Raw genomic sequence first — 26,472 nt, 5'->3', positions numbered from 1 at the left:
TCTGCAGTTTCTATTTTGCTGTGATGGACTATTCTGTGCTCATCTGTAAAAACAAAACTCACGCTGTTCTGTAATGTATTGCTCCACACTCTGCCTTGCTGTGCTGAGTTGTCTCTTCTTTTCTGCACTTCTGTAATGTTGTCCTGAGCTATAATGTTTTCTACTGATCTGCACTATGCCATGCTGTGTTGTGCTCTTCTGTTTTGTACACTATGCTGCTGTGCTGTGCCACTGTGTACACTGCTGTGCTGTCCTCCGTACAACTGTTCAGTGCAATGCCGACCTTGAGGTGCTCCTGGAGCTGAGCCTGGTGCTGACGGGTCAACTTCTCATGCTGCTTCTGGAACTCGCTGATTAGTAGCTGCTTCTGGATCTGCTGTTGCTTCTGAATGAGGAGCAGCTCCTGCTGCAGCTGCCTCTCCCACAGTCCCGGATCTGAGCCTGGCCCCAGCATCCTCAGATCAGTGCGCAAGTCCAACGGAGATAAGGGTTCCACAGCCAATGGCACGTCTGGCTTAATGTCCACTGTGGCCCGCAAAGGGGAGAGCAGAGAGAAAGAAAGAAAAAGAGATTTGTCAGTCCCTCAATTGCATTTTTACCTATATCAATTCAAATCACGCAACCAGAGGTGGCTGAGTATTAAAAGTTCTGTCGCTATTGCTTCAGGGCAAAACATGTTAAAAAGAAAAATTAGGATTCTAAAAGGAGGCAGAGAGTTTTAAAAATCCAAAAATAAAGAATGAGGAGGAGAGACCAAGAAGGGTCAGAAATGAGCGCGGCTTTCTCTCCCATGATACACAGAAACCTGCAATTATAATAGTTTCAATAAACAAACATGGGATCACATCCGTCAGCACAGAGTCTACTGGGAGCGGCTGTATAACAGACTCAATGGACATTTGGCACGACATGCTGAAGTGGTCATTTAAAGTATTTACATAAATCCTATCTTTCCACTGTTTGATAAATAAATAAAGGGAGTCCTTCTCCCTGCCTCAGCCAGAACATCGTGCAGATATCCCTTCTTAACATAAATGATTGAAGTTTGTGAGCCTGGAAGCTGCATGTGTTTGTGAATTCATGTTCCTGTGATCTTATCATCTCCGTTTCATGGGTGCAGACGCTGCAATGTGTGTGCATCGGTAAGAACTGCCTTTGTCTTTGACAACTACCTCCATTATAAGTAATTGCCAGATACAAAGTGAGAGGGCATCCCTTTGGTCTCCAAGCTCTATATATAGGTTGTTCCACAGAGAAAATCAATAGCCAGTTAAGAACATAGGAGACAGGGCTACTTCATCTCTCTATTCCACAGAGGATGATTAGTGATTGTACAATATTTTTCTTTTATCGTTTTTACGCTTCTGTTTTCATCCACAATACTGTAACTAGTTGAATCGTGGCTCCAGTAAGATTACATCTTTGAACCAATTTTAGATATTAAACATGGCATTTAGGCATATATTTGATCAATAATTAAATAAAAATGTCAAAAGGGAAAATTGCATGTTAGTTATGCTGATCATGATGTGACATTCAAGGAAGGGTACACATTGTCCAGACTGTATAATGTATTTTCCATTTTGAGACCAGAGAAATATTCAAACCTACTTAAAATTCCAGTGGCTGGAGGGAGATTTATTGAGTGCACTCATTGCCATAATCTTTTCAAGGGTCACATTTGAGGGAACAAATACAGGCTATGTTACTGCACCACCTGTTCTTTGAAAGCATGGGAGACTAATATGTTACAATTTATATGTTATACATAAATAATCCTGTGTTGCTTCTGTCATGCATTTATCCTCATGGGCTAAAATGCCAATAAAAAGGAGATTAAACCTTCCAAGAGAAGCAGCATCAGTCTACAGTAGCCATCAATTAGGAAGCAGTGCCCTCCTGTTCACTGATGCTGTGAAGCTCACTGGCGCCCATTTGTTTTGTCATGTAGCCTGTTTTTCATTGCCACCATTCCATGTGTATGCGGCGGTGATGATTATAAATAGAAACATAAAAGCAAGTGGCGCAATCCTGGTCTGTGACAACCCCCACACCCTAGTATCCACCACCCTAACTTGCCGCTGCCATGGCAACGCTGGCGACGTAATTATATCTCCCCATCCTGCAGATATCGAGTCTCACTGCATGTCATCTCCTGCCTACGGTGGCAATGTGACATGTTGACTATTATATCAGCTTTTCAGCTCTTATATAAGAAAGGAGTCCCCAGCAGAGAGAGACAGAGACAAAGCAATACAAAACCCTACGACACACACACACACACACACACTCTTTCTCTGTCGAGATTCAGTGGCTAAGTGATAACTTGTCTTAAAACATGTTCAAAGACTGAAGACAGCTAGAGGGGACTCCCGTGCTGCAATTTTTCTCTCTGTTTTCTAAAAACAGCTCCAATCAAATGACAGAGGAGGGCAACGGCTCGGCAGGCGCAGAGAACAAGCACCTGTAGAACAGAGCCTTCTCTCCTGACAGGGAATATTAATCTTAGCTTGTAAGTACTTGACAAAGGACTCTTTTGTAGCGGGCGCTGTTCCAGGGCCAACCGTGAACCTGTGAACCAGTGAAGGGCTCAGAGAGTCAGACAGCCATAGTTCTACTTTTGCCTAATGGACCTAAATATAGCAACAAAAAAACACCTGCTGCCTGGGAGAATTCACCACTGTGATATCTAATTAATCTCATATTTCATTCTGTACCCTGACTGTGACTGGCATTAAGGATCTCCACTTTGATCGGCACATCAAGCTGAGCCTCCATCAGAAAATCTCAGACAGTGGTTTAACAGGATGGCAAGGGGGAGGGGGAGGAGGAGTGTGAAAGCTTAAGCCACCTTTGATAACCAAGTCCGTATGAAATGGCCCTTGAGGAAACCGCAACAGCCTCATGTGCCTGTTCTTCTCTTGTCCACTGTGTCTGCAAGAACAATGCCGGATGTAATGACAATGTTGAGGTAACATAATAAGGTCCTAAAGGTAGGTAGGCATTGTTCAAGCTCTGTTGAAACCTCTGCCTAATGTATAATTTACAACTTACATTCCTCATGATTGACATTATTCTCTGACTGAAACAGAGAAAAGGTCAAAATATGCTCAGCACTCAACCACAGAATACATTAGACCTATAAATCTACTGCACACGTGTACATCTGATATGTTAAATGAACCCTGAAACTACCCAAAAATGAAATCTTCAGTTTCTGTATTATAAAAATAATCCTTAGGCAGAGGAGAATACGGAACCACCAGTAACTAGGGCTAAATATAAATGCTTTTCTGAGCAGGGTCTTAATATAGACAATGTGCGAAAGACTGTCACAGTTGTGAGGCCGCCTGCTCAATTTAACACGGGCAAAAATAAAAGCGCCGTGTTGCATTTATGTAACTTTCGGGTCACTTTTTTTTTTTAAACGATCACTCTCAAAGAAGAGCATGCCACTTGTGGTTCAGTGGCCCTATAGCGCCACATTATGACCCTTGATATGAATACTTTTTTTCTGGTGAAATTGAGGTGTCTCCTGATTGGTGGAAAGTGCACAGAAGTGTCTCTTTGCACTGGTAAACAAGAGATTTATGAATGACAGGTCCCAAATTTGTTTTTAGCACGAGGGAGCGACAAGCACCCTGCCCCATGCCCAAATTCCTCCCTGGGGGGCCTGCCGAGGGGGGGATAGTGTGACTCATGGCCTGTGACCACACTCCCACTGCAGCATTGCACCGCCAGTGTCCCCAAAGTGTTTATTTCTATAACCGATCTGCCTCTCATTAGCCTTGGTGGTGGTTAGAGTGACAATCACAGCCTTAATTTGAGATGTTGGATGGCTGTCTTTTTTTGCCTCAGGCCACATTAGCAGGCTTCCCACCCCGGAGAGAGAATAGATACACATCACCAGTGACATTACTATTACATGTGAGCAGTCTGAAATACATATCGTAAAAAATGATCAGCATAAGTCATCATGCAGGCTCATGTTGGTCTTAAAACAACTTGTTTTAAAAAAGCACCTTGATATTTCAATGTAACCTTTGTTTATTCCACTAGAACAGAAACTGACAACTACCATGAGAAAAGAGTTATTAACATTGTAAATATTACCGGCTGGATATAAATGGTGCTGCTATTTTCACACCTTAATAAGTTAGTTTGCACCTAGAGGAACCTTTTGGTGTCAGTGAATAAGGCTAATCATATTCAGATTTCCAAACACATTCTGTTTAGTGTTGATAGGTCAGTGTTGATAGAAAATTAACAGATTCACTTGTTGTTAAAGGTGCTTTCTCGTATGAACCAAAGTTTGTGAATTATGTGTATTCTTAGGGTCGAATGAATGTGTCGAGAGCGTTTCATACCTTAAACATTTGCAAAGAATTTTAAATTCTACATTGTTTACATCCACGTTTACTAGTTAGCAGTCGCCTATCTTCCTGGCACATCGCAACAACCTGTTGATCAGCGGAATAGCACAACATTTTTGGCCGGACTGTGTAGCATGTCACTCATGAAATAAACAATACAGGGACCAATACACAGAAGAGCAGCTCCATAGCACCACTAGAGGTCAAAAACTCAACGTAGAACCTTTAACCATTAAATATCTATTTTGGCAATTAAACTTAGGAGTTGTTTTTCTAATAATACACACTGTGAAAGCAAACGTTTATTTGTATAGAAAATGTGCTAATATTGTTTCTACAGTTTTACCATGACTACATTTGCCAGAAGTAGAGAAACAAAAAAATCATGAATGTTAAATATGTGCTGATTTTCTTTTGCAGCAGAATTAACTGTCTAAAAATGTGTATAAATACTATAAGGTACAGGTTGTTACAGTTAAGTGACCTACTTTTTACAGATTTTTCTTATAACTGCTTTTTGGGTTGAATAAATCAAGATTAGTACAACCCCAAAACATCACCACGATGTGTAGTTCACCATCATGCACTGACGTGTGCTCCATTTGTTTTCCAGTGAAACATATAAGTTTGTATAAAGGATAGAATATATTAACCCAATGTGATGCTAAACATGGATCATCATCTTTAAGAGTATATTTTATCAACAAAATACCAGTTTTGGCACTAAACATAATGGCACGTTTTGTGTTTACACTTAAAACATGTTGTATGTTGCATGTATTTAGTGTTCACTAGAGATGGTTGCTGATCTAAATTCCCTGTCTGACAGTATAAATAGAACCAGAGATACAGAAGATGTTTGAGGGCAAAAATAAGCTGATGCTTGGGACTGCAATGTGGCGCTGGATCTCTCATTAAGTGCCTTGTTATTTTGAGCAGCTGGCATGTCTAAAGCAAGAAACAGATCTTTATTTTTAAGACTCAAGCTCGTCCTTGCAGCTGAGCCAGAGCTGCGGCTTGTAGGCTATCTGCTAACAAAGAGAGCTGAGCTGAACCACCACGGGCATTTCGCTGAGGGGAGCCAAGAGTCCAGTCATCTCCTGTCCTGCCATCATGCCAAACTGTCTCGCAGAACAACAACACACAAAATGACATATACTGAATCTCTATCCAAGAACCTAAAAAAGAAGGCGAAAACCCAGGAAGCTGTAGTTGATAATTAGTCCCTCCGTCAAGCCTTTTTATCATTATCCTATCCTCTGTGGAGAACCTTGGCACCAGTTCCTACAGTCAATAAAATTCATAATAAAATCATTCACAAAGAGCTGCAGTGAATCCTCCAACCTGAGGAAAGCATCTTTTATCATCACTGATAAAGCACAAGCTACAAACTGTGCTTTTCTTTTTTCTGTGACTTACAATGTAAAAAGATCCATTAAAAAAAACACATGAAAAGTCTGATGTATTTTCATTTGGGGTTTTTGTTCAATACGACCTCCATCTTGTTACCCATGGTTTAAATTAAGTAATACTAAAACAAAAATCTCATATTCATTTGTGTTATTTTGCACAGTCTCTTTAGCGCGGAGCACTTCCAATACACGCTAACTGAATGGATGCACGATACAGAGAAGAGGACTTGAAAGGTGCAGCATTGTTATTGTCTGAAAGGTCCCTATTGATGGGAGCTTGCGTGATATTTTACATAATATTTTGCACTCATGGGGAACTAATTAATTTTCCCTTGCTGGAAAGCCTATCTGAGGACCGTTTATGTCAGAACTTTGATGTGACACTAATCAAAATAAAAATAGGACTGTGCCCTCATGTTCCACTTGAACTATAACAGCAGAGAAGTAGAGTATCATAAAAAAAAAAGTTTGCTTTAGAAAACAATTCACAAATAATCTATTTAGCTGACACAAGGGTCACTTCACCAACAATATTTTTGACAGTAGATTAATAAGCAAAACATAAATACACAGCACATAATAAACCCACTCCTGGGTCCGTCTTACGAGGAATCTGTCTGCTCTACCGTCAACACTAACATGACATTCTAGTAAACTCGTACAAAGTCACCCAGGAGTAGCATTTTTAGACGGATGATGTTAGTCACTGTCAAGTGAAAAAAAAAACAGTGGAAAGAACAAATTAAACAGGCAAATGACAGAATTCTCTATAAATATCTGTTCCAAACCACTGTTATATCAGGAGCATGCCGAGATGGAATGATAACGCACAGACGCCTAATCTTAGCAGGCTAATGCCATAAGCTCAAAATAACTCACCTAAGAATAGCTGACCCACAGAATAAGCAAGGAGCCAGAATTCAGGCGCTCGGTATATCTGTTGTTTGGCTCACAGGCCCACTAAGACAGAAGAAGAAAGCCCTGCTCTTGTAGCCTGATAGTCAAATAACCTGCTCTATTGACAGAGTTGGAATGTGTCATCCCCCTGTCATCCTCCTGTCTTATTTTTAAATCTGCTCACGTTCAGCCCACTGCCTCTGGGTGTTTTCAATCACCCGTTGTGCTCGCCTGAAGTCAGAAAAAAGGCAGCGATTTTTGATGCAAGATTATTTTTTTTTGACACCAAAAATACTGAGTTAACATAATAAATCTAAATGCACATTTATCAGTTAGTTTAAATGATAAACATCATGTTGTCCCCTCTCACTGTAGGCTAATTGTAGTTACTGACAACTCAAAGGTCATGATGTATTTTCCAGTGAATGAAGTACTCACATCACTCAATCCGTACTTTGTCATTACACAAGTTTCACGGCATTGTCATGTGGGTTGACAGTGTTTCCGCGGAACACAGTGCTATTCAGCTCGGAACTAATTTCCAAAGACAATTTTCACATTCATCAGGCTCAGAAAAGAAATCAACACAAATAAGGTGTGACTCATCTTGAGTCAATACAGTGAATAGACGTTACTCATACTGATGTCAGCCACGCTCAATTCAATTCTCACGTCAAAAATAGAACAGTCAATGTCGCTGGTAAATATCCTGAGAGAAACCTTTCAGTTGTCCCCTTAGTATTTCTGTCACAGTTTTTCCTCTTCCGTGAAAAGTGCATGCTGACATGGAAGCTTGCAAAACACATGTTCACACTGGCTTATTTCAGAAAACTATAGCATGGGAATACTGTTAACACGCTTCCTCATTTTGGTAGAAAAATGTCACTCTGCATGTTAGATAAATTCAGATAAATAACACTTGTTTAACTTATTACAAGACATCTTTGTACACAGGTTAGTGTAAGAATCCCATTGAGGAAGACAAAGCATAAAGCAGCATTTAAACATCACAAGAGCAAATACCTTGATTCAGGAGGAAGTGCCTGATCCTACCACGTTGCTGTGCTGAGAAGCTTTGAGTTCGCTTTTTCACACAGAGAATGAGAGACCAGCCGAGCGCAAAGAGTTGAGAGTATGTGAGAGAGAGGGAGAGAAAGACAGAGTGAATGGTGTGTGAGAGAGAGGCACAGAAGGAAGATAGCGGAGAAGTAGGAACAGATTCAGAGATAGAGGAGGGACGGAGATTGGAATGCAAAGAGAGAGAGAGAGAAAAAAAAAAGAAAAGAAGGATAAAAACTGAAAATTCCTCAAGTGGAATAGAAACACCGGGCTGTATGATCACCTGAGTTGTTCACGTTGTGCATCTTGCTCTGGTTGGGGGACTGCTGGTGTCCAACGCGCCCTTCTGTTGTGGAGAAACTTGACTCGCCCTCGTAAATCGTCTGCAGCATACTCCACTCAGCGCTCAGGTCTCATTGCAAGCCTTGCGTTTCCTGTCACCAAGAGCCACCCCTCAGCCACTCAGGGGAGAGACCACGACAACAGGCAACTCTCCCTTCCTCTGCCTCCTCCTCTGATAAACCACTCTTACTGTAGAGCAATAACACGGACAGCACACACTCTCTGCAGGGCTGCCACTCTCCCAGTGCCCTGCTTCAGACCAAACACAGTTTTAGAAGATAACAAGACAACAGCTTATTTTTTTTCTCATCTGCCTCTCTGCCTATTTCTATCCAGTTTTTTTTTTCCTCCCCCCCTCCTAAAGCAAAGTGTCTGAGCAGAGACGGAGAAAAAAAACGTAAAGCTGAGTTGCTAGGAAAGCCGTGTACTGTGCACTGAGCACCTCGCTGAGGCAGTACTGCAAGCCGGGGAGGGAGCAAGCTTCATTTGCATGTGAATCAACAACTGCGTGGCCCACAGGTGACAGAAATAGAACAATGGCCAGCCCTGGCTAAAAATAGGTCAGGCGAGGCGCGGGGATTGGAGCAGCATTGATGCGTTTAAAAATACCACACCAAACACAGCTGTCTTCTTCAGCTCCTGCCAGAAGGCATGTCTCCTGACTCCCTCTTTGCAGATGGAGGCTTGATTCACCCCCTCTCTCTCTTTCTCTCTCTCTCTCTTCTGATTTGTTGAACCGGTCTTTCTCACTCACTCTATTTATGTCTTCATTTTGTTCTCTCAGGTACATGGGGAGAATGATCCATTTCTGCCTTGATGTACTACAAGGAGCACATGCAAAGTTCACCTCTTTGCAGTGTACTCTGTGTGTCAGAGGTTTTTATAAAACGGCTGTTTGTCTTTAGGGCAATTCACAAAACATTAAAAAAAATAATGTTTTTTTTTTTATTTTTTGGTATAAAGTAGTACAGTAAATTCGGATCATATATTCCAACAAACACACATGCGAATGTGAGAAATCCGACAAGATGTGTCAAGTCAAGTCAGACACCAAGTGAACACTGTGTTCATTTAAGACTCAGAGTGTAACCTCACTGCGTTAGTTCAGCGTATGTGTGGGGTTCAGTGTGTATCCAGGGCACTGCTTCTACTCAGGAAGCATGCTTTCAGCTAGCCAAGGAAACCAAGTGTAAGATGCCATAACAGCATGATCGCAATTACATAAACCTCTCAAACTGTGTCAAGAACACCTCTTCAGGATTACACATCCCATTTCCTTGAAACTCCTTTGATTATGTATAATGGGTTTTTTTAGGAATGACAAAAAAACTACAGCACACATACACATGCCAAGAGCATGTCAATACTGAATTTTGAGCACCGAGTAGCTATATAGTAGGACTTTTTCAATTAATATCACATCCCAAACTGGCCATAGATCCGTAGTTAATATAATCTGACTCCAGCCCATAAAAGTCAAGTCAAATGTTCTATCTGACCACTGATGCAGGGCTGGGTTTGTGGCCAAGCAGCCTGTGCCTTTAAATTTTTCATCTTCCTTCATAATTTGACCTGTCCCCCAGCCAGGGGCGTGGAGCCAGCACGGCTATTTTTAGGTCCTGAGCTCTGACGACTGGGCTAGAGAGACACAGAGAAGGAGTTTTACTGTGTTGTTTCAGCTGGACAAACATTTAACCCCTCAATCCTTTTATCACAGCACAACCAAGAAGCCTAGAAGGAAATACACAGCTTGCAGGCTCGCCCCAGACTCCCCGTGTTGTCATGCTATTGCGCTACTTGGTTATTCATGAACTGATACAACAAGAGGGCTGTGCATACATTTATTTTGATTCCTTACTACTTCTCCAGAATTACAAAATTCTGATTAACTATCTAAATTAAATATTTTCCCTCTATGCTTAGAGAATGATTTTCACAAAGACAGTCATAGAACATTATGGCAAATCCATCAAGAAGTGATTACTCCAGTTCCCCCTAAGTGACACATTATAGTCAAACAAATTTAGCAAATGCCTGATCTTACGTAAATTAGTTTTGGCATTCAAGTTGGGATAAGATGGTGTGAGAGATAACAAGCCTTCAAGTCCAAGGTAATGATGGCTAAAGACCCAGAGCGCCATCTGTCACCGTATCTGTCAGAGTACGCGAGCTCGACCCTGTGGGCTGACCTCAACACAGGCTAAGGCAAAATTGATCAAAAGAGGAAGTAAGCCTGTCACATGAATGACAGTTACCACGACAATAGAAACCCTATTTATATGACATAAATCATAACCATATGCCGAAATTAAAAGGTCAAATCATATTTTGCAATGTTCCAGTTACTTACTTTTTCCACTGTTGCACAATAAAAATACTATGCGCTGCAAACTGAGACTATTTTGCCATTTCCTTCTAATCATTCATATCTGGATTACTTTTATTTATTTATTTAATTGTGAATTGGTTGTTTACAGAATGTTCTGCACAATACACATTAGATTTGTGTTTTATTTTGTCAAAGGAATAAGCAATCAAGCTAATTTCTCAAGTGAATAATTACTTCCAAGCATCATCTTAAAGAACCTTGGTCGGCCTGCCCTACTGCACCTCAAAACAAGCAAAAAAAAACAAAAAAAACAGAGGCATTTCAGTGAGACATGTTAGCACCGATTAACCTACACTTTTTATTTATAACTAGCTTCCTGAGGCTGATGAGGGATTGTGGGATTGGAAATAGCTCTGTCCAATAGGCAGGGTGCAGTAAACCTGCAATGTGGCAAGCCCATTATAGCTCCTACTGCGTCACTGGCGGCCTTTGTCTACTTTAGTCCTATTAAAGCATTTAAGTGTGAACGTCAGCGTCCCTGCTGGAGAGCCACTCCGCTCTGCTCTCCGAGGCCGGGGCTCGACTGTCTGTCACCTCCCTCATATCAAACGCAGGCTCGGTGTGTGTCTGTGTGTGTGTCTGTATACATGCATGTGTATGTGTTTTGACATCAGAGCAGCGACGTGGAGTGGGGGACAATTAGAAATGAGGGGACAAGTGGGCCAGACCAGTGAAGTGCCCTTAGCACTTTCTAAATTTAAATGAAAGGCCATTATAGCCCATTTTAAAGAGCAAGTAATGGCAGTATACACACATGCGCATGCACCCATACACAAATCATTATGGTGTTTTTTACTCCAACTTAGTCAATCTATCGGGAAAAAAATATAACAAAGAGATACTTCCTGCCATGGTATTTCAGCTCTTTCCGTTCTATTTCCAGAAACTGTGGTCTGAACTTTGGGACTTGTTTTTTTCTATGAAATAAGCTTACTCACATTACCACAATTACTGTACCAGATCCAAATCAACTCCTGAGTTCTGTGGCTTAATCACCATAGCACTGCTGCCTTGTGACACACTGTGTATGATGAAACCCAGCAGGGAGTCAGACCGGAGAAGTAAGGGAGCTGAACTTAAGTGTTGCAACCAATATGAGGGTTGGACAAACGCCACTCCTTATAACTAATTTGATCCGGCAATGAAATGTTTTGTTCCTCTTAGCGGATGATCCATGTGTGGGAGGGAATGAGTCAGCGATGTTTTGTTGTTCCATGTTCTCTGAACTTCAAAGTCTTCATGTATCTCAGAAGGGGATTGTCTATTGTGAGATGAACTGATCACCGAGTGGCTCTCGTAACCCTCTTAATCACTACACATGTTTATTAGAATCTGTTTTTACTGAAAATCATTATTCACTTCTCTGACTTCCTACTTATTGCTTGTCCTCCTGCCTGTGTGGATGCAGAGTTTCATCATGCCACCCTGGGAGTACTGTGGCGGATGTGAGCATTGTCAGGTGCTGATTTCTCCAGTCAGAAGGGATGTTCCTCCCAAGAGAGGAGCTGCATACTAACAGCAACTTCTGACGTAACCATGCTGGCCCCCTCCACCCCCATCACCTGACTTTTCTCTCTCTAGTGGCCACCCCACATCTCTGGGGGCAGCCCTGGCACAGGAGGGAAATTACCTCTCCACACCAATTACCACAAAGCCCGCCATCTTACTTACATCAGCCCCTGATGAGTCACCATTGCCAACTCTGGAAGAGTTCCTCGATCAGTTTAAGGAGTGTAGCACATTGCTGCCCTGGTCTCTGCATGTGGAGTACAGCATGTTCTGTTGCCAGCCAAGCTCAACCATTTTACCTGCTAAAAGCCACGGGTAAAGTTTTGTCACTTCAAACGGCCCATTTTCCCTTTACCTTGCGGTCAGTCTCATAAAAGCACAAAGGCACTACAACTGTTGATTTGATGGTAAAATCCAATTAGGCTGTACATCTGGATGTGTTATGTGAGCATGTTTCCCCACTAATGATTTGGGCGCTCTTGCTTTTATTGGGTTACTCTGTCTGGCGTCCTGTGGTATTTCCTGTTAGACTTTCAGGGTGATATAGAATGCACTTAACAGGTTGGATCAAATAACACCAAAAAGTGTTTAAGGGCAGTCATGTTTGGCACTTAATCTTGAAACATTGCCAACAAAGTTTTGCAATCCAGCTAATAATAACAGATGGAGTCCATGCAGCCTTATGTTTTTCTCTTGTTTAAGAGATCGAAAAGATGCTGCGAAAAGAGGGAGGTGAATCAACATATGTCTTTATAAGTAAAAAAAAAAAAAAAACCTTTTCAGAAAAATGCATTCATTCATCTGTTGTGAACCATCTCAGATGTGAGAGACAGGCTGAACTATAACAGTTCCAAGAAGGCAAAAAACACAATTTCAAAGCAATTTCAAAGCATCCACTTATTGTGTACTGACCTTGAGGTCAGTTTACTTTCTAACTTTGAATAGGTCCCTGACGCCGTGCCTTCATCTACTGCCATAGGCTTTCTAAAAATAGATGTGGAGCACAAAGGCACACTGGAAACAGAGGGCAGCTCTCAGTATTTTTACTGATCAATGTGTTCATCTCTGCTGGAAACCATTGATCCCCTGTTTGTATCAAATTGACCGTGTTGTTGTGGTACAACTTTCACCCTACATTCAGTCATGACAAGCCCACTTTATGTTCCACTTCGTCCCCAATGCACAGCACCGTCTCTCGAAGCAAAACACAAGCTATTGATCCTCTAACGATATTCTAACACCAAAAGGTTTAGCATTGATTAGAGCCTCTGAAAGATCATTCTTAATGTCAGCTGGCATTTTAGCGAGCTTTTAATGAACACGAAGAGGGATTCGGAGGGGAACTTTTTTGCCTGAAACCACAGTGCAGAATCGTTGCATCAGTGGGTCTTAGACCTGCATCACTGAAATGCCTGCAGAAGTCAAATGCCTCATCTGTATCATACAAACACACAGGCCCACACAGATCCATGTGACTTTGATGGAATCTAGCCAAGCTTAGCTGACCTTAGAAAATCCCTGAGGGATTAATAAAAACAAAGGTTCTCTGTTCAGAGGCATCCTTCCAATCCACATCCTGCTAGTCAAGCCCATTTATGAGTGGATAATCATAGCATCATCCCTCCCTCCAAGTGCCTTGGAGCTATTATCTTAATATGATAACAAAATATATATTTTCGGTATTACCACAACTTTTGTGAAAACACATTTTATCAGGCTTGTTTGCCCTTTGGCAAAATACGAGCATTGTTATTTCAGTCACAGAAAAAGTACAGGCCGTTTTCACCAGCGCCAAATTCACACATACCAGATTTTCTTTTAAAAGGCCAAATCTCACTACAAGTGACCTGAATATCTTAAGCAGATTTATCAAGGAATAACCTAACAACCTAACATAATGAAAACTGTAGTTGTTTGACAATAGGTCATGCTTACTGCTTGACTGCTATTCTGAATTTGTCAATGACCTTTAAAGACTCCATTCATGGATTGTAAAGTTCCTCCTAAAAGAGTGCAACAGGAAATCAAGTTTACTATGGGAAGGGTGGTCTGACGCTTATTGTCCGAGCGACTTCCACCTACACACCACTTCTTCACTCAACCACAGCACTCTCCTCCTGTGGTGTCTCAAAGGTCTCGGACGCAACAATACCTCTGAAAAAAATAGCTCTTCCTCTGATTATTAAGGTAGTGCTATGCATACCGGGAAATATCCCACAGTGTACCCACCACCTCTGTTATACATGTCTCGACTGATCCATATGCATAAACCTGCAGGGGCTCCAGATGTATATTTAGATGCTCTACTAGGGTGACCTTGAGTTTCTGGATGTTATTATAGCATCACATTCATTTACATTTTTCAACCACAGTTACCCTGATAAGTTATTGTATTCTTATTCAGTGGAAGTTACCCATTACACAAACTCCGAAGAAACAAGTACAATGTAGACAATGTTCTACTTTTGCAGTTCCTATGAGAGTGCCAAGACATGTCAAACAGCTCCCTATTTCCTTTCTCCCCTGAGAGGGAAAAGCATGGTTGAGGGGTCATCTCACTTGTTTGGTGGGAAAACAATAGTAATCCTACAGTTCCTTCAACCACTGATGAATTTCTTGTTAGTATACAGTCTCAAGCTGTTTTCCCACTAAAAATCTCAATCTCTGTCTCTCTCTCTACATTTGAGATTTGTCTCACTTTTGTATCACGCTGATGCAACTGTGTTACATTTGTTGTCATTGCATATGCTGTAATAATGCTGATATCACAAGTTGCTCATGTATCTTTGTGTCTCTATTGTCAGCTCTCTTTGTGAGTTTCATCAGCTTGATTGAGACTGGAAAGAGTATAATTAACTAAGGTAGCAGTACAGGTCCAAGTGGGGTAAAACCCCTGCTGAATCCTTCAGCAACAGTGCACCCTGCAGGTTGATTAAAACAGAAACACAAACTGAAGTTACGGCAAGAGATGCTAGAGATATTACTATCAGCTTTCCATAGTGAACTCCAAGGACCAAGGAAGACAAACACTCTGACACACTGCAAACACTATGCTAAAGCAACTGGACACAAGAAGAGAAAATGTACTGACAGCACAGAGGTCCAAAGCGCACAAATATGGTAGAAATACAAATCAAGACTTCCATTGTGCAAACAAATATACATGTGCAGACAAATACACTGACACACACATGCACACAATTCCACATAGCAATGCCACCATGCTGTGCTTTGGGAGTGGCTGCAGCGTTCCTGACCTCTGCCTTTCATCTTGGATCCAGTAACCAAACTGACTTTTTAACCCAGCCCCTTCAATAACACAGGGCCTAACAAGCTTTGGCTCTCTCTTTTATTAAACATGTAGATATGACCAGCACAAAAACAAAAACTGTTACAGCTCTGTGATCTCCTCAAAGTTGATGCCTTTTGAACTACAAAGTAATAAAGGAAATATCTACATTTAAAAGAGCGAGGCACACCAAATCAATGAGAGAAAAACAACAACAAAAAAAAGAAAAACAGGCAACCAGAGCATCTTCATGCTTTTTTTAGTCTGTTTGTTGATAGAGGATGCCATTCATTGATGTAACTCTGTGCTTTCAAAAACATCTAAAGGTCATGAGTAAAACTTTTTCACATTAATTTTCTGTTCTTAAGAGAACATAATGTGGCTTTTAAGCTTCCCCTTTTGGAAAACTTCAACTGAGATAACACAACTCGAAGCAAAAAGGGAGAATTTAGAGAATGCTCTAATGTTATCACCTCAAAGGGGGTAACTTTTTCTGTTTTGGGAAACAGATGGGCTGGTAACCCTTTCACACCTATCTAGCCAAAGAGACCTTTACGAGGACTCTGCTCTTAGATATCCAGCCAGTGTGTCCAATCTCTGTGTAATTCCTGGATCCGTTTGTTCTGCGCATTTCACGCCAAGTAGGGAGGGGTTGAGGCCATGACCTCCTGGAGTCCCATAACTCACGGGATGGACTGGCAGGTACCCATAGATGAAAGATAACAACAAAGAGATGTTTAGCGTGACGCATGGCTGTGCTATTGGGGCCCTAGAGGATGATGGGACGGCATGAAGTGACAACTAGTGGGCCTGTGAAGTCTGACGTTTGTCTGTTTCTGACATCAGGGAAGATGGCCCCACCCTGTGACAGTTAAGTGACAATCTGCCCATTAGGCTAGACATACCAAGAACTCTGAAGCATAGCTCATTTATCACCTTCACTGATTTCACCATGCAGATTTGACAGAGCAGGATCGAGTTAGGGCACGAGCACTCTCCATGGAGCCTGTCAGTGGGCATACTGACAGACAGATAAGCAGATGGGTATAAGTAGATAGGCAAGACAATGACACACATTTCTGGTAAAAAAAAAAAAAAAAGAACTATGAAAAATGTCAGCCTTAGAATAATTTCCGTTGACTGACTTGAACTAAAGAATGAAAAATGGAAATCATAAATATGTCACTTTACCAAAAAGTATAGCATATTAATCTATCTTGAATACTGGAGGCAGGAGCCTTAAATCTCCCCATTTTCACCCACGCAGGAGGCCTCTCAGAGACATGAATGTTTCATCTCTCTAACTCCATTTGGACAGGAAGTGAAAACAAATGGAAGTAGGTCCGCCCCAGGGGTCTATAGTGGGGCTGGATGAACAACACTGACAACACCAGGCTAAACCCACCAAGTGCTGTGTCTCAGCTACAACCGGAGCCAGATCCCTGCTCTGGACCAGTATTTTCCTACTATCTATACAGAGAGAAACATTCATCACACATACTCCACTACCTACTCCTTCATTCACCAATAGATCATGTCTTATTTTTCCACTCTGCAGGAGAGATACATGGTCAGGTTGTTTAAAGATTGATTAAAATGTTTTCTGTGCATGCAATGCAACTGCTTAGGCAGAGTAGAGGTTAATAATTTGTAAATTTGTAATTTGTTAAAATAATAATACGAAAACTACTACTACTAATAATAATAATAATGATGATGATGATGATGATGATGACGATGGTGTGAGGAAAAACTTATCTCAGTCAGAATAGTTTAGTGACACCTGGGCAACATTCAGATCATCTGCACAGTGTCTACTGTACAACTACATTCTTCTGCATCCACTGGAGCAGTGGTTGCCAAGAACAGCAAAATAAATAAAGGCGTGAATGCAATTCTACGTTTCTTTTCCATGACAACACGCTGGGATAAAGGCCAGGACTGCACTGCTTCTGTTTAATCTCAAAACACATACAACACACTCGGAAGAGATTAGTCAAAAACAAAACTTTGGGACAATATAAAGTTTAAAGAGGCAAAATCAGTCTTCTGCTATGAGATGTTCTAATAATGTAAATGATCAATGAGTTTAGAGGCTTCAAGTGGACTAGGTGATGATTTCTAGCCAGATGAACTGACCTTAGCTGACTGACTTTTAACATTACCTAAAAATATGTTGTGCTACTGTTAGATTAACAAGGCCCGTAACTCCTGACCACTCCATACACTGACACCAAGCTGTTATTATACTATCCTGTCTTGTCATTATTGGTCTTATGAATATCCATGAAAAACAGTTGCTGTCAGTTGTTGATAGCTTATTTCATTTTTTTTAAAGAGTTTTACAAGGAGGTTAGAGAGGTTTCTCAAATTAGAAGTTAACTTTCTACAAAACATAAAAAGTAACATAAAAGTTACAATTAAATCCTTTCTTTTGGGCACCTTGTGAGGATTATAGTAATGATAATCGGTTAGCAAAAAAGTCCTGACAGCCTTTTATGTAATAAAGATAGTGTTGTATTGCAACAAATGTAATTGCTAGTTTTATCCTGTCATTTAAGCTTCCTGTACTGTACCGATGAAGAGAACATAACAATGAGCCACTGCAGAACAGACACTAGCACCTTCCTCTGGGCATCAACAACACCCCTCCTCCTGTAAAAACTCACTGACCCAAACCCATTTTTTCCAGTCTAAGAGAAATGTCAGGTCCAGTCCTAGAACTCATCTCTTTGAAGGGAACACAGCAGCCAAATATAGCCTGCTAGCCTCTACGCCTCCTGACATACATCAAGCTCTACGGGTTCTGCTAACAGTGGTTAATTTTGGCTGACTGCCATGTAGTCACTTACTATTAAACATCATAACTATACAAAGAAAATTATAACCAAGCCTTGGAGTGTACACTGTTGCCTGGTAACCTAATGCCATGTTGGGGATTCATCTTGTTATGGAACAGAAAACACTTACAGCCAGAGCCAATAATAGATCCTGGACCACACAAAAAATAGTTTCAGGGTGTCAACAAGCGTGGCCAGCATGAAGCTAAGAAACGCATCATGAAAGATTTTTGTTCAAGAATCAAATCTCACTTCTTAGTGTGTGGTTTTAAAACATTTTGTAAGTGTTTCTGTAATATGCAACCACTGGGGAAATTATATAATTATTATTCATCTGTCATTTTTCAAATGAAATGATGGATAGAATGTGAGCTTATTTCCAAGTGTGAAATCCAGCTAAAGAACACATTATGCTGACTGGCACTGGGTGCTGAGGACTAATTACCAAAGCTGTTTCTAAGTCTTTTGGATCATACAGACTTATGCAAATTGCTCCCTCCCTGGAAAATATGCATTATGACAGAAGAGCTAACATACAGAATTTTATCGCGGCATCACGACATACTACATAAAACTCAGTACTCTGTAATGCTGCATGCTCAGTGTTGATTTTAATATCTTTTTTTTTTTGCAAAAAAACATTAAATCATTCCAATTAGATTATGAGTCTTTTTGGGTATCGTATGTTTATATAGACAGCAGCCGTTTGGGTCAACACAGGTGTTTCCAATGATATTAATTAAAGTTCTGTTTCATTCATTGCAGCAGAGCCTTTCATTAATTAGCATCATTGGTAACAGGTGCATTGACCCTACTATTTCATGCCAAAATGGCTGCTGTGAAAAAGGTCTATTGCTTTGTGCATGCATACATACAGTATGTCATCTTATGCGTGTTATGAATAAGTTAATGTCCTATAACGTCTTCTAGTATAACTGCCTTGAGTTCTATGAACTCGTAAAGTAATATCAGACAATATGTTGTAAAATATGTAAAACAACAATGTCTGACTGGCAACCTCTTCATAATAATCGCTGCATTATTTATTAAGTGAAAATCATGTGTGTAATATATTACTTATAACAGCTACAACCTGGTCGCACCAATACGTAATGACATATTCTGAGGTTAATACGATGATACTCAACGTTGCTGTTACATGCTTTAAGTGTTATAAACAAATAAATATAGAAGCCCCCCGTGTTAAAACAACCTGTCAGCATGAGATTCATTTCACACTATTAATACATTATGACATCATCTGTCATGCATGTCAAATAAAATTGAACTCAGTTTTATTTTGGGAAGATATAATTTCATTTATGGAGGTTCTTAATTAGAACACAGCACCCTACTTCATTTACACCAATAAATGAGACAGAAAAACGTTACTGCTATGATTCCACTACACCTGACAACCTTATTTCTTAGACATACAGTCACTCCAACAGAAAGCAAAAAAACCTGTTGCTATTCTACCATATGACTCATTAATCTGTGTATGTTTTAACCATTGTTACAGTGGCACACCTGTACTTGTGCCGTACACTACACACCTGCAAACAGATACACACAGACGTACAATTATATTTTTCCCAGCAATGAATTTGTGCTCATTTGAGGCAGAAGATTGGCTTAATCATTGTGTCATGTCATACTTCACGTCCACCAGCACAAAACACCACGGCATTCTTTCTGTGCAATTTCTGCTGCGTGACATGAAGGCTGCCTTCACACTGTCGCGGTCAGTCAAGGATGGCACACAAACACAGGAAATAAATCCACAGTGACAAAGCGCAATTCATCACTTTCGTCACTTCAGATGTGAAAAAAAAAGAAAAGGCATTGTATTCTCTCCACTTCGATCAACAAGCTCACTCTCACTTCTTATGTCATCTCTACATGTAGCTGACTGATTATTCTGCGGAGTCTATAGAATATTCTTTCTGGTACAAACCTGCAAGACTCAAACTTTATGACAATAATAATAGTCTACTATAGTTAACATGCATTACACAGCAGGGATGTCATGCGACATGCTGCTTCTGTGAATACTGCTTGCCAATCGTATATAGCCAAACATGCCAATTTATCAAGTCCAGTGAATAATTCACAGATGCCTGCCAAGATTTGTTCTATCGAAAACATTTTGTCTCATTAACACATTCAATGGTACTATGAAATTATGTGTTAGGCTAAGTGTAAGGTGCTGTTAAAATGACTTTCTCTCTCTGACACAGCTCAGATGGTACCTGCCCCCTCAAGCCATCTGAGCTGTGCAGACATCTGTGAGCATTAACCTGCCAAGAACAAGTCTAATGTAAAAATATTATAAATATTCTGAAATGGAAAGACAGCTGAAGGGTCATTTGGAGTGGCTGTGAAAGGCTTTCATGTCAAGTATGAGCAGTGTTTTTCTTGTGTCACTGTCTAAGTGAAAATGTCGTGTGTACACTGGAGGGTCTGTGGTTCTTGTGTTTTCTTATTACCTTGCTCAGAAGAGAGTGAAATGCTGTCACCATGTGACACCTGTGGAAAGAGCGCTGGTCATCAAAGCCATCATGCATGTAACACATCTGCTAAAAGTTTTTGTTGGAGTGGCATGGTGTTGAGCAAATCAATTGAGAACCAAACTAACTTTATAAAATAATCCTCATTACAAATGCTATACTGCCAATTAACTTTCATTTAGTTACTGGCATCTAAAATGATATAGAAGAAAAAAATGACTTACTTTTGACTTTACCACAGAATGTTCATGTCTTCGTCCTTGTGTTTGTAGTTTGGGTTTTTTTTAGTATCTGTACACAAATATGTAGGAAGGCAGCTGTAGATTTATCACATGTGTAATCATAAACAGTACTACAAGTACTACAAGGGAAAAAAACACAATGCATTTCTATAGCGCAAATTTAGGCTAGATAAATGAATACAAACAAAGGAGCAAAAACATGTATGCACAATGTAGTAATCAGTAAAATGTTAAGTACCTACTTATAAAGTGGATATGAAATATTCAGCAATGTGGGACATAATGCAGAACAAAATGTGATATTAGACAAATACTGGAGTAAAGCATGAGATGTAATCAGTGGTGGTAAGTGTGTTTACTCAAGTGCTGCAAGGTACAATTTTGACGCACTTGTACTTGGCTACTTCACATTTCTGCTCTACATGTATTTCTGAAGGAAAAACTTTTCACCCCATTACATTTATCCAATACCTATATTTTCTTTTGGACTGTGATGCAAAACATATTTAGGTTATATAAAATATGATGCACTGTAATAGATTAGATTAGTGGAAAATGAGCTCCACCTATGTCAAAGTACTGCTTACATCTTAATGCATCAAAATAATAGATGACAGGAGACATTTTGCATCATGAGCACTTGAATGCAGGACTTACAGTACTGCTATATTATGTGGTACAGGCTCATGCTTTAGGAAAATTATTGGAAAAGTACTATCCCTGGATATTGTGTCATGTAAAGCAGCTCTGAAAATGATGTAGAGGGAAATAATGTGCTGAGATGTTTTTGCATTTTTCTGCCCATTATCACACTCACAGCTTTTTCTAATGTACATCACACTGCTCACAATCAGTGTTATCTTATTTAATAGTTATGGCTATAAATATTAGTCATATCACCTCATGTGTAGTCAAGGGGTGATGCAGCCTCGTTACCAACAGGTTTTTGTTTTGTTTTTTGTTTTTTGAATAAGTACTTTCACACAAACACCACGTTTGGTGAGGTCATACATCCGTAAGCAAGTCTATTTATAGATGGCAGTCTGGACTACAATAGCCCTACATCTTGTAACAAATATCAGTCTGCGAAAGCCACGATGAACATCTTCTATATCTGCGGTTATATCTTGTTATGATGCAGAAAATTCAGGTCCACTTTTATTGGCGGACGATTAACAAAACAACCACCTGTGGCCAGAGAACCAAATATTCAAATATTAATGCGCTGACTGAAGCGTTAGCACGGAGTGCATCATTAATGTCTTTCAAGCTGTTCAATAACATATAAAAACACAGTTATTCTTAAATAACACTCACCAATTAGGCTAAATATTAATTAGGCATCTGCTTTCACTGTTTAAGCTACAAAAGGCAACTCAGCTTAGCTCGTTTACAATAATTAGTCTAATTCTGACTTATTCTCATTCTTGACTTGAAACACTGAGCAGATGCATTTTCACACACACACCCTGTAGTTTGCATACACACATCACATCGAAGTTAATCTACTCACATACTTAGCTAAACGTTAAAACGTTAACTAATTGTCTACCTTGAGGACAAGGTTGAGGGTTTGCGGCTCTTGTTTGGATTTGAGGACGTGATGCGATCAGGGTCTGTAGCTGTATGACGACTGAGCTATAAATAGTCTTACTCGGTCCAAACAAGGGGACGATAATAAAATCCGAGCCAAGGTAGAGGCAGACTGAGTGAGGAGGACTCCTGTCCACTCCACTGTCCTCTGGTAGTCTAATCTCTGTGATGGACAGACGAGGGCAGCTCCGGCCACTGTCTGTCCTCAGCAGGTGCACTGGTCTCATCAGTCGTCTCCTGTGGTGAAAAAAGAAGTGAAGCAGACTAATCTGCTGATAACTTTTATCCAACTGTGTTAATCCCTAGGAAGCTCAGATAATTAACTGTCTTGCGTGTTAATAATAAGTGCATTTTATTCTATTATTTCAATATTCTTCTTATTATTTTAAATTGTTCTTTCATGCATAATCATATTAGTACATGAATGCACCAGGAATTATGATAATGGGTGTCTTGGACTATCAAGCAGCTCACTGCTTGTAAAGAGGCTGTAATTTGCTTGTTATTGCATAACATACAATTGCAAAATATGAATGTTACAACAGCTGCATCTACAGACTACAGTTTGCAGTGGTGCGCACAGCCTATAAATAGTACCTGTAGCGTTCACAAGTGCACAAGAAGAGCATTGAAATGGAAACACTGCCATCTAATGGTTAGTCATTGCCATCATCTGGGACCCACACTGGGATAAAGTGGTTTTGTCATATCAGTCGCTGTTGTGCAACAGTAATCTATGAATTTATTTGTGATTTTCCAGTGGTTTAGAGTCTAGTGTTTGTAATGTCAAAGAGAACTGCAACTATATCATTGCACTCGGTTCCTATAACTTCCAAGCTGAGAGTTAAGCTGTGAACCTACCAACCAAGCATTTCCCACTGTGGTGGTTATATGACTGCTTGGTGGTGGGAATTTTGGTTGAAAAAAAAAAGAGGAGAAGCTTTTATCTCAACCAGGAGCAAGGCCGGTGTGATTAGCACAGATTATATGCAGATTTGTCATCGTCATAAATCTACAGCTGTCCACGGTCTCACATTTTTATTTGTCACTTCAAAGCATTTTTCAGTACCTCTCTTTAGTTTACTGTTTGGCCCAGCAGACAAACGTCTTCCCTTTAGGAGAAGAACAAAGTACCTCCTTCACCTCTGTTCACCTGTTTCCCACATCACTGCTCATCAGATACAACAGTGTGCTTGAGTGTCGTGTTCACCATAGAGATGAATGCTTCATGAAATATACTGAGTCTTGACTTGTTTCTGTTTATGCCTAAACATTCATGCCTACCTCTCCTTTAGACGTTTAGGAAATCCAGGATCATACAGTATATGACAAGATTTTTTATTTATCTGCTGATTATGTGGCTTAATACTCCAGGATAAGTGGTGGGAAACAATGAGCTGAAATTCTCTCTCCTCCCATCTTGCCACTGTCCTACAGCAGCTGGGAATGACCCAGTGGGTGACACCACTTTCATCTTGGGATGCCGACTGTCCAGCTGTTTGCTATCCCTCATCCTGACGTCTGGACAGACAGGGGCACAGCCTAGCATCAGTGGATTTGAGGCATGATCCTGCATGCATGTCACTGTGGCTGTCTCGTTGCTGTGCAGGACCTCACAGCTGGCACCTGGACGCTAAGGACCATGTCATTTCTCAGCAAGAGGACTAGCTAAGAATGTCATGGGTTTTGCAGTCTTTACAAATATGTAGACATCTAATAATCAGAATATGTTATTATAGTGTTGTATTCACTGTGGTTGCGTGTGCTTATGGAACAGCAACTTTATCAACTGGTGTAATAAAACAGCTGTCCCAACAAGTATTCAAATAGTTGAATCAAGTGTATTCATCATTGTCACTTGACAGGAAGGTGAGAGTGCATCATTTATAAACCTGTCCATACTTGGGTAAGTACTGGGAATACAGCTTCCAATGGCTTTCTATGACAGAGAGGTACATGCTGGTGAAAAATTGTCTTTTTTTTGCTGCACCAGACTGACCTAGTTGTTGCTCTATGTTGCACAAGAAGCTTTTATTTTTGGTACAGTTTCACAAAAGAGAGTTTCTTATTTTAATGAAAGGTTTTGGGGTGCATTTCTGATGGGTTTGGATAAAAATATTACTCTCAACCACAAAAATGACCATGCACTTATGGCATTATAAATGCATAATAAATGCCATAAGTGCATGTTTTAATATTTGGTTATCTATCTGGTGATTTTTTAATTATTTCTATTGCTGGAAAGAAAGAATTTAAAAAATATATACGTATAAAATGAAGAAACCTAAACCTTCAAAAAGCTGCAGTAGAAAGCACTTGGGTTTCAGGACAGAACATATTAATCTTCCTTCTCGCTCTGTCTATGTCTCCCACACACGTACACTCACTAGGGCTCCACTAAACAAGAAGGGTGTAAACACGGGGTCAGGGTGCAGTCTTAAATTGGGGTGGAGGTATGTGAGTATGCATCTGTTTTCTCCATTTATATATATACTCCTTTGTCCTTTGTTTCTCCTCTTCTTAATTTAATTTGTGGGAACCCTTCTCCACCTCCAGCCAGTGAGAAAGTATTCCTGCTGAGTTTACTGTGGCCTTTGGGAGGCTTAGCAACAGATCCAAGAGGATTACCCCCAGTAAAGGCAACCAACCTACACCCAAAATCATCAACATAGCTGCCACAACCTTTTCCCTCTCCCCTCTTCTTGTGTCCACTGCCTTGAAATGTGAGACTACCCTGGAAAGTTGCCTACTGAGCATAACACACATTCTTTCACAAGACCCCCACTACCTTCCTCACTCACAAAACTATACTACTTTGCTATACTGCTTTTTTTGTTTTGTTTGGTTCTTCATGGCACAGATGCCACTCTTTGTGCAGCCATATTGAATAACCTACAGTAACTGCTTGCTTATTTCTAACATATGTCTGTAGGGTAGGGGCATAAAGATTTAAATCAAATGGTATAATTATCTGTAAAACATCTAGCCGTTTCAACAGAAAGAGAATCTATTCAATCTGCTTACTCTTAATGCTGCCACAGAGACATTATCATTATGCCATGTTCACATGTTTTTTGTTTTTATTTCTGCAAAGATCAAACAGCTTGCCACAATTAAACTAACTGTACAGTAGCTTATATACTTTTCCTGTAGTATAATATAGCAGCAGATCTTCCAGTCCTGAATTACTACTCTGTGAACTTTTGAAACTGAATGTACAGTCTGTGACAGTGCCAGAGTCACTGAGTGCACCAGAAACAGACAGTTTTGTGTCCATGCCTTTTGGCAGTCTTCCATACTGTCATCCCCACTAGTCTTGTCTGTGGTATTTTCACTATACAGAGGAAATTACTGTCCCACATCATCAGCTGTTGTGGCTGTAAAATTCCATGAGTGACTCAAAGTTTCAAGAATAGTCACCCTTATTTACAGGATCTTAAATGCATAGAGTTTTATATAAACGCAAACAGGTCACTAATCTTATCTAGATATGAAATCACTTATCCTTAGAGTACATGTCTTTACTCTAAGTCTCTTTACATGAATACAAATGTAAATTTTATCACATGAATTACAAAATAAGTCACACAAGTCAATAATGCTCTCATATTAACCCTGTGTACATTAAATGTCCCTAAATAACATTTAAAAAGTACAGATATTGACACAAGAGTTTACATATTGTATCTGTATTTCTCATTTAAGTGTTTATCCAGTGTGATTCACATCAGCCACTTTTAAAGTCTGGTTGTAGTTGAAGGAAAAGTCACTAGAGGGCCATATTCCACCACATTTTGGTGTTGGCTCACAGGACCTGAAACTGGATTTAAAATCCACCAACCTGAGGGTTTTTAAAAGGCTCCCTTTACTCTAATATGGTTACTCAGTTCCACGTGATGACAGATAATGCCAGTGATGGTAGATGACATTGTACTATCTTATTATCTTACAATAAACTACAAATAAGGTATGGTCAGGAGTTTATTAGACAGCAGACAGAAGTATTTCTTTAAATCC

General features: G+C 40.2%; 1 protein-coding gene across 4 annotated transcripts in view; it reads right to left on the bottom strand.

Moving 5' to 3' along the window:
- Positions 1-22,635, bottom strand: part of hdac9b (histone deacetylase 9b) — a 35,579-nt gene extending 12,944 nt beyond the window's left edge. Inside the window, exons 1-3 of one of the 4 annotated variants that reach the window (XM_019255168.2) lie at positions 22,415-22,635; positions 20,845-20,911; positions 284-525 (exon numbers count right to left, since the gene is read on the bottom strand). In XM_019255168.2, the coding sequence (XP_019110713.1) occupies positions 284-525; position 20,845 (243 nt within the window). In that variant the 5' untranslated portion in view covers positions 20,846-20,911; positions 22,415-22,635. Of the gene's footprint in view, positions 1-283; positions 526-7,705; positions 7,767-8,024; positions 8,731-20,844; positions 20,912-22,414 lie in introns of those variants that run through there. The other 3 variants (XM_019255169.2, XM_010740611.3, XM_019255167.2) reach the window with 3 other exon arrangements.
- Between the last annotated feature and the right edge of the window lie 3,837 nt (positions 22,636-26,472).

This window comes from Larimichthys crocea, chromosome XIII (genome assembly GCF_000972845.2).
Source record: "Larimichthys crocea isolate SSNF chromosome XIII, L_crocea_2.0, whole genome shotgun sequence".
Taxonomy (NCBI): Eukaryota; Metazoa; Chordata; class Actinopteri; family Sciaenidae; genus Larimichthys; species Larimichthys crocea.
The sequence above is the reverse complement of the archived record's forward strand: the minus strand, read 5'-3'. Positions and strand labels throughout refer to the sequence as shown.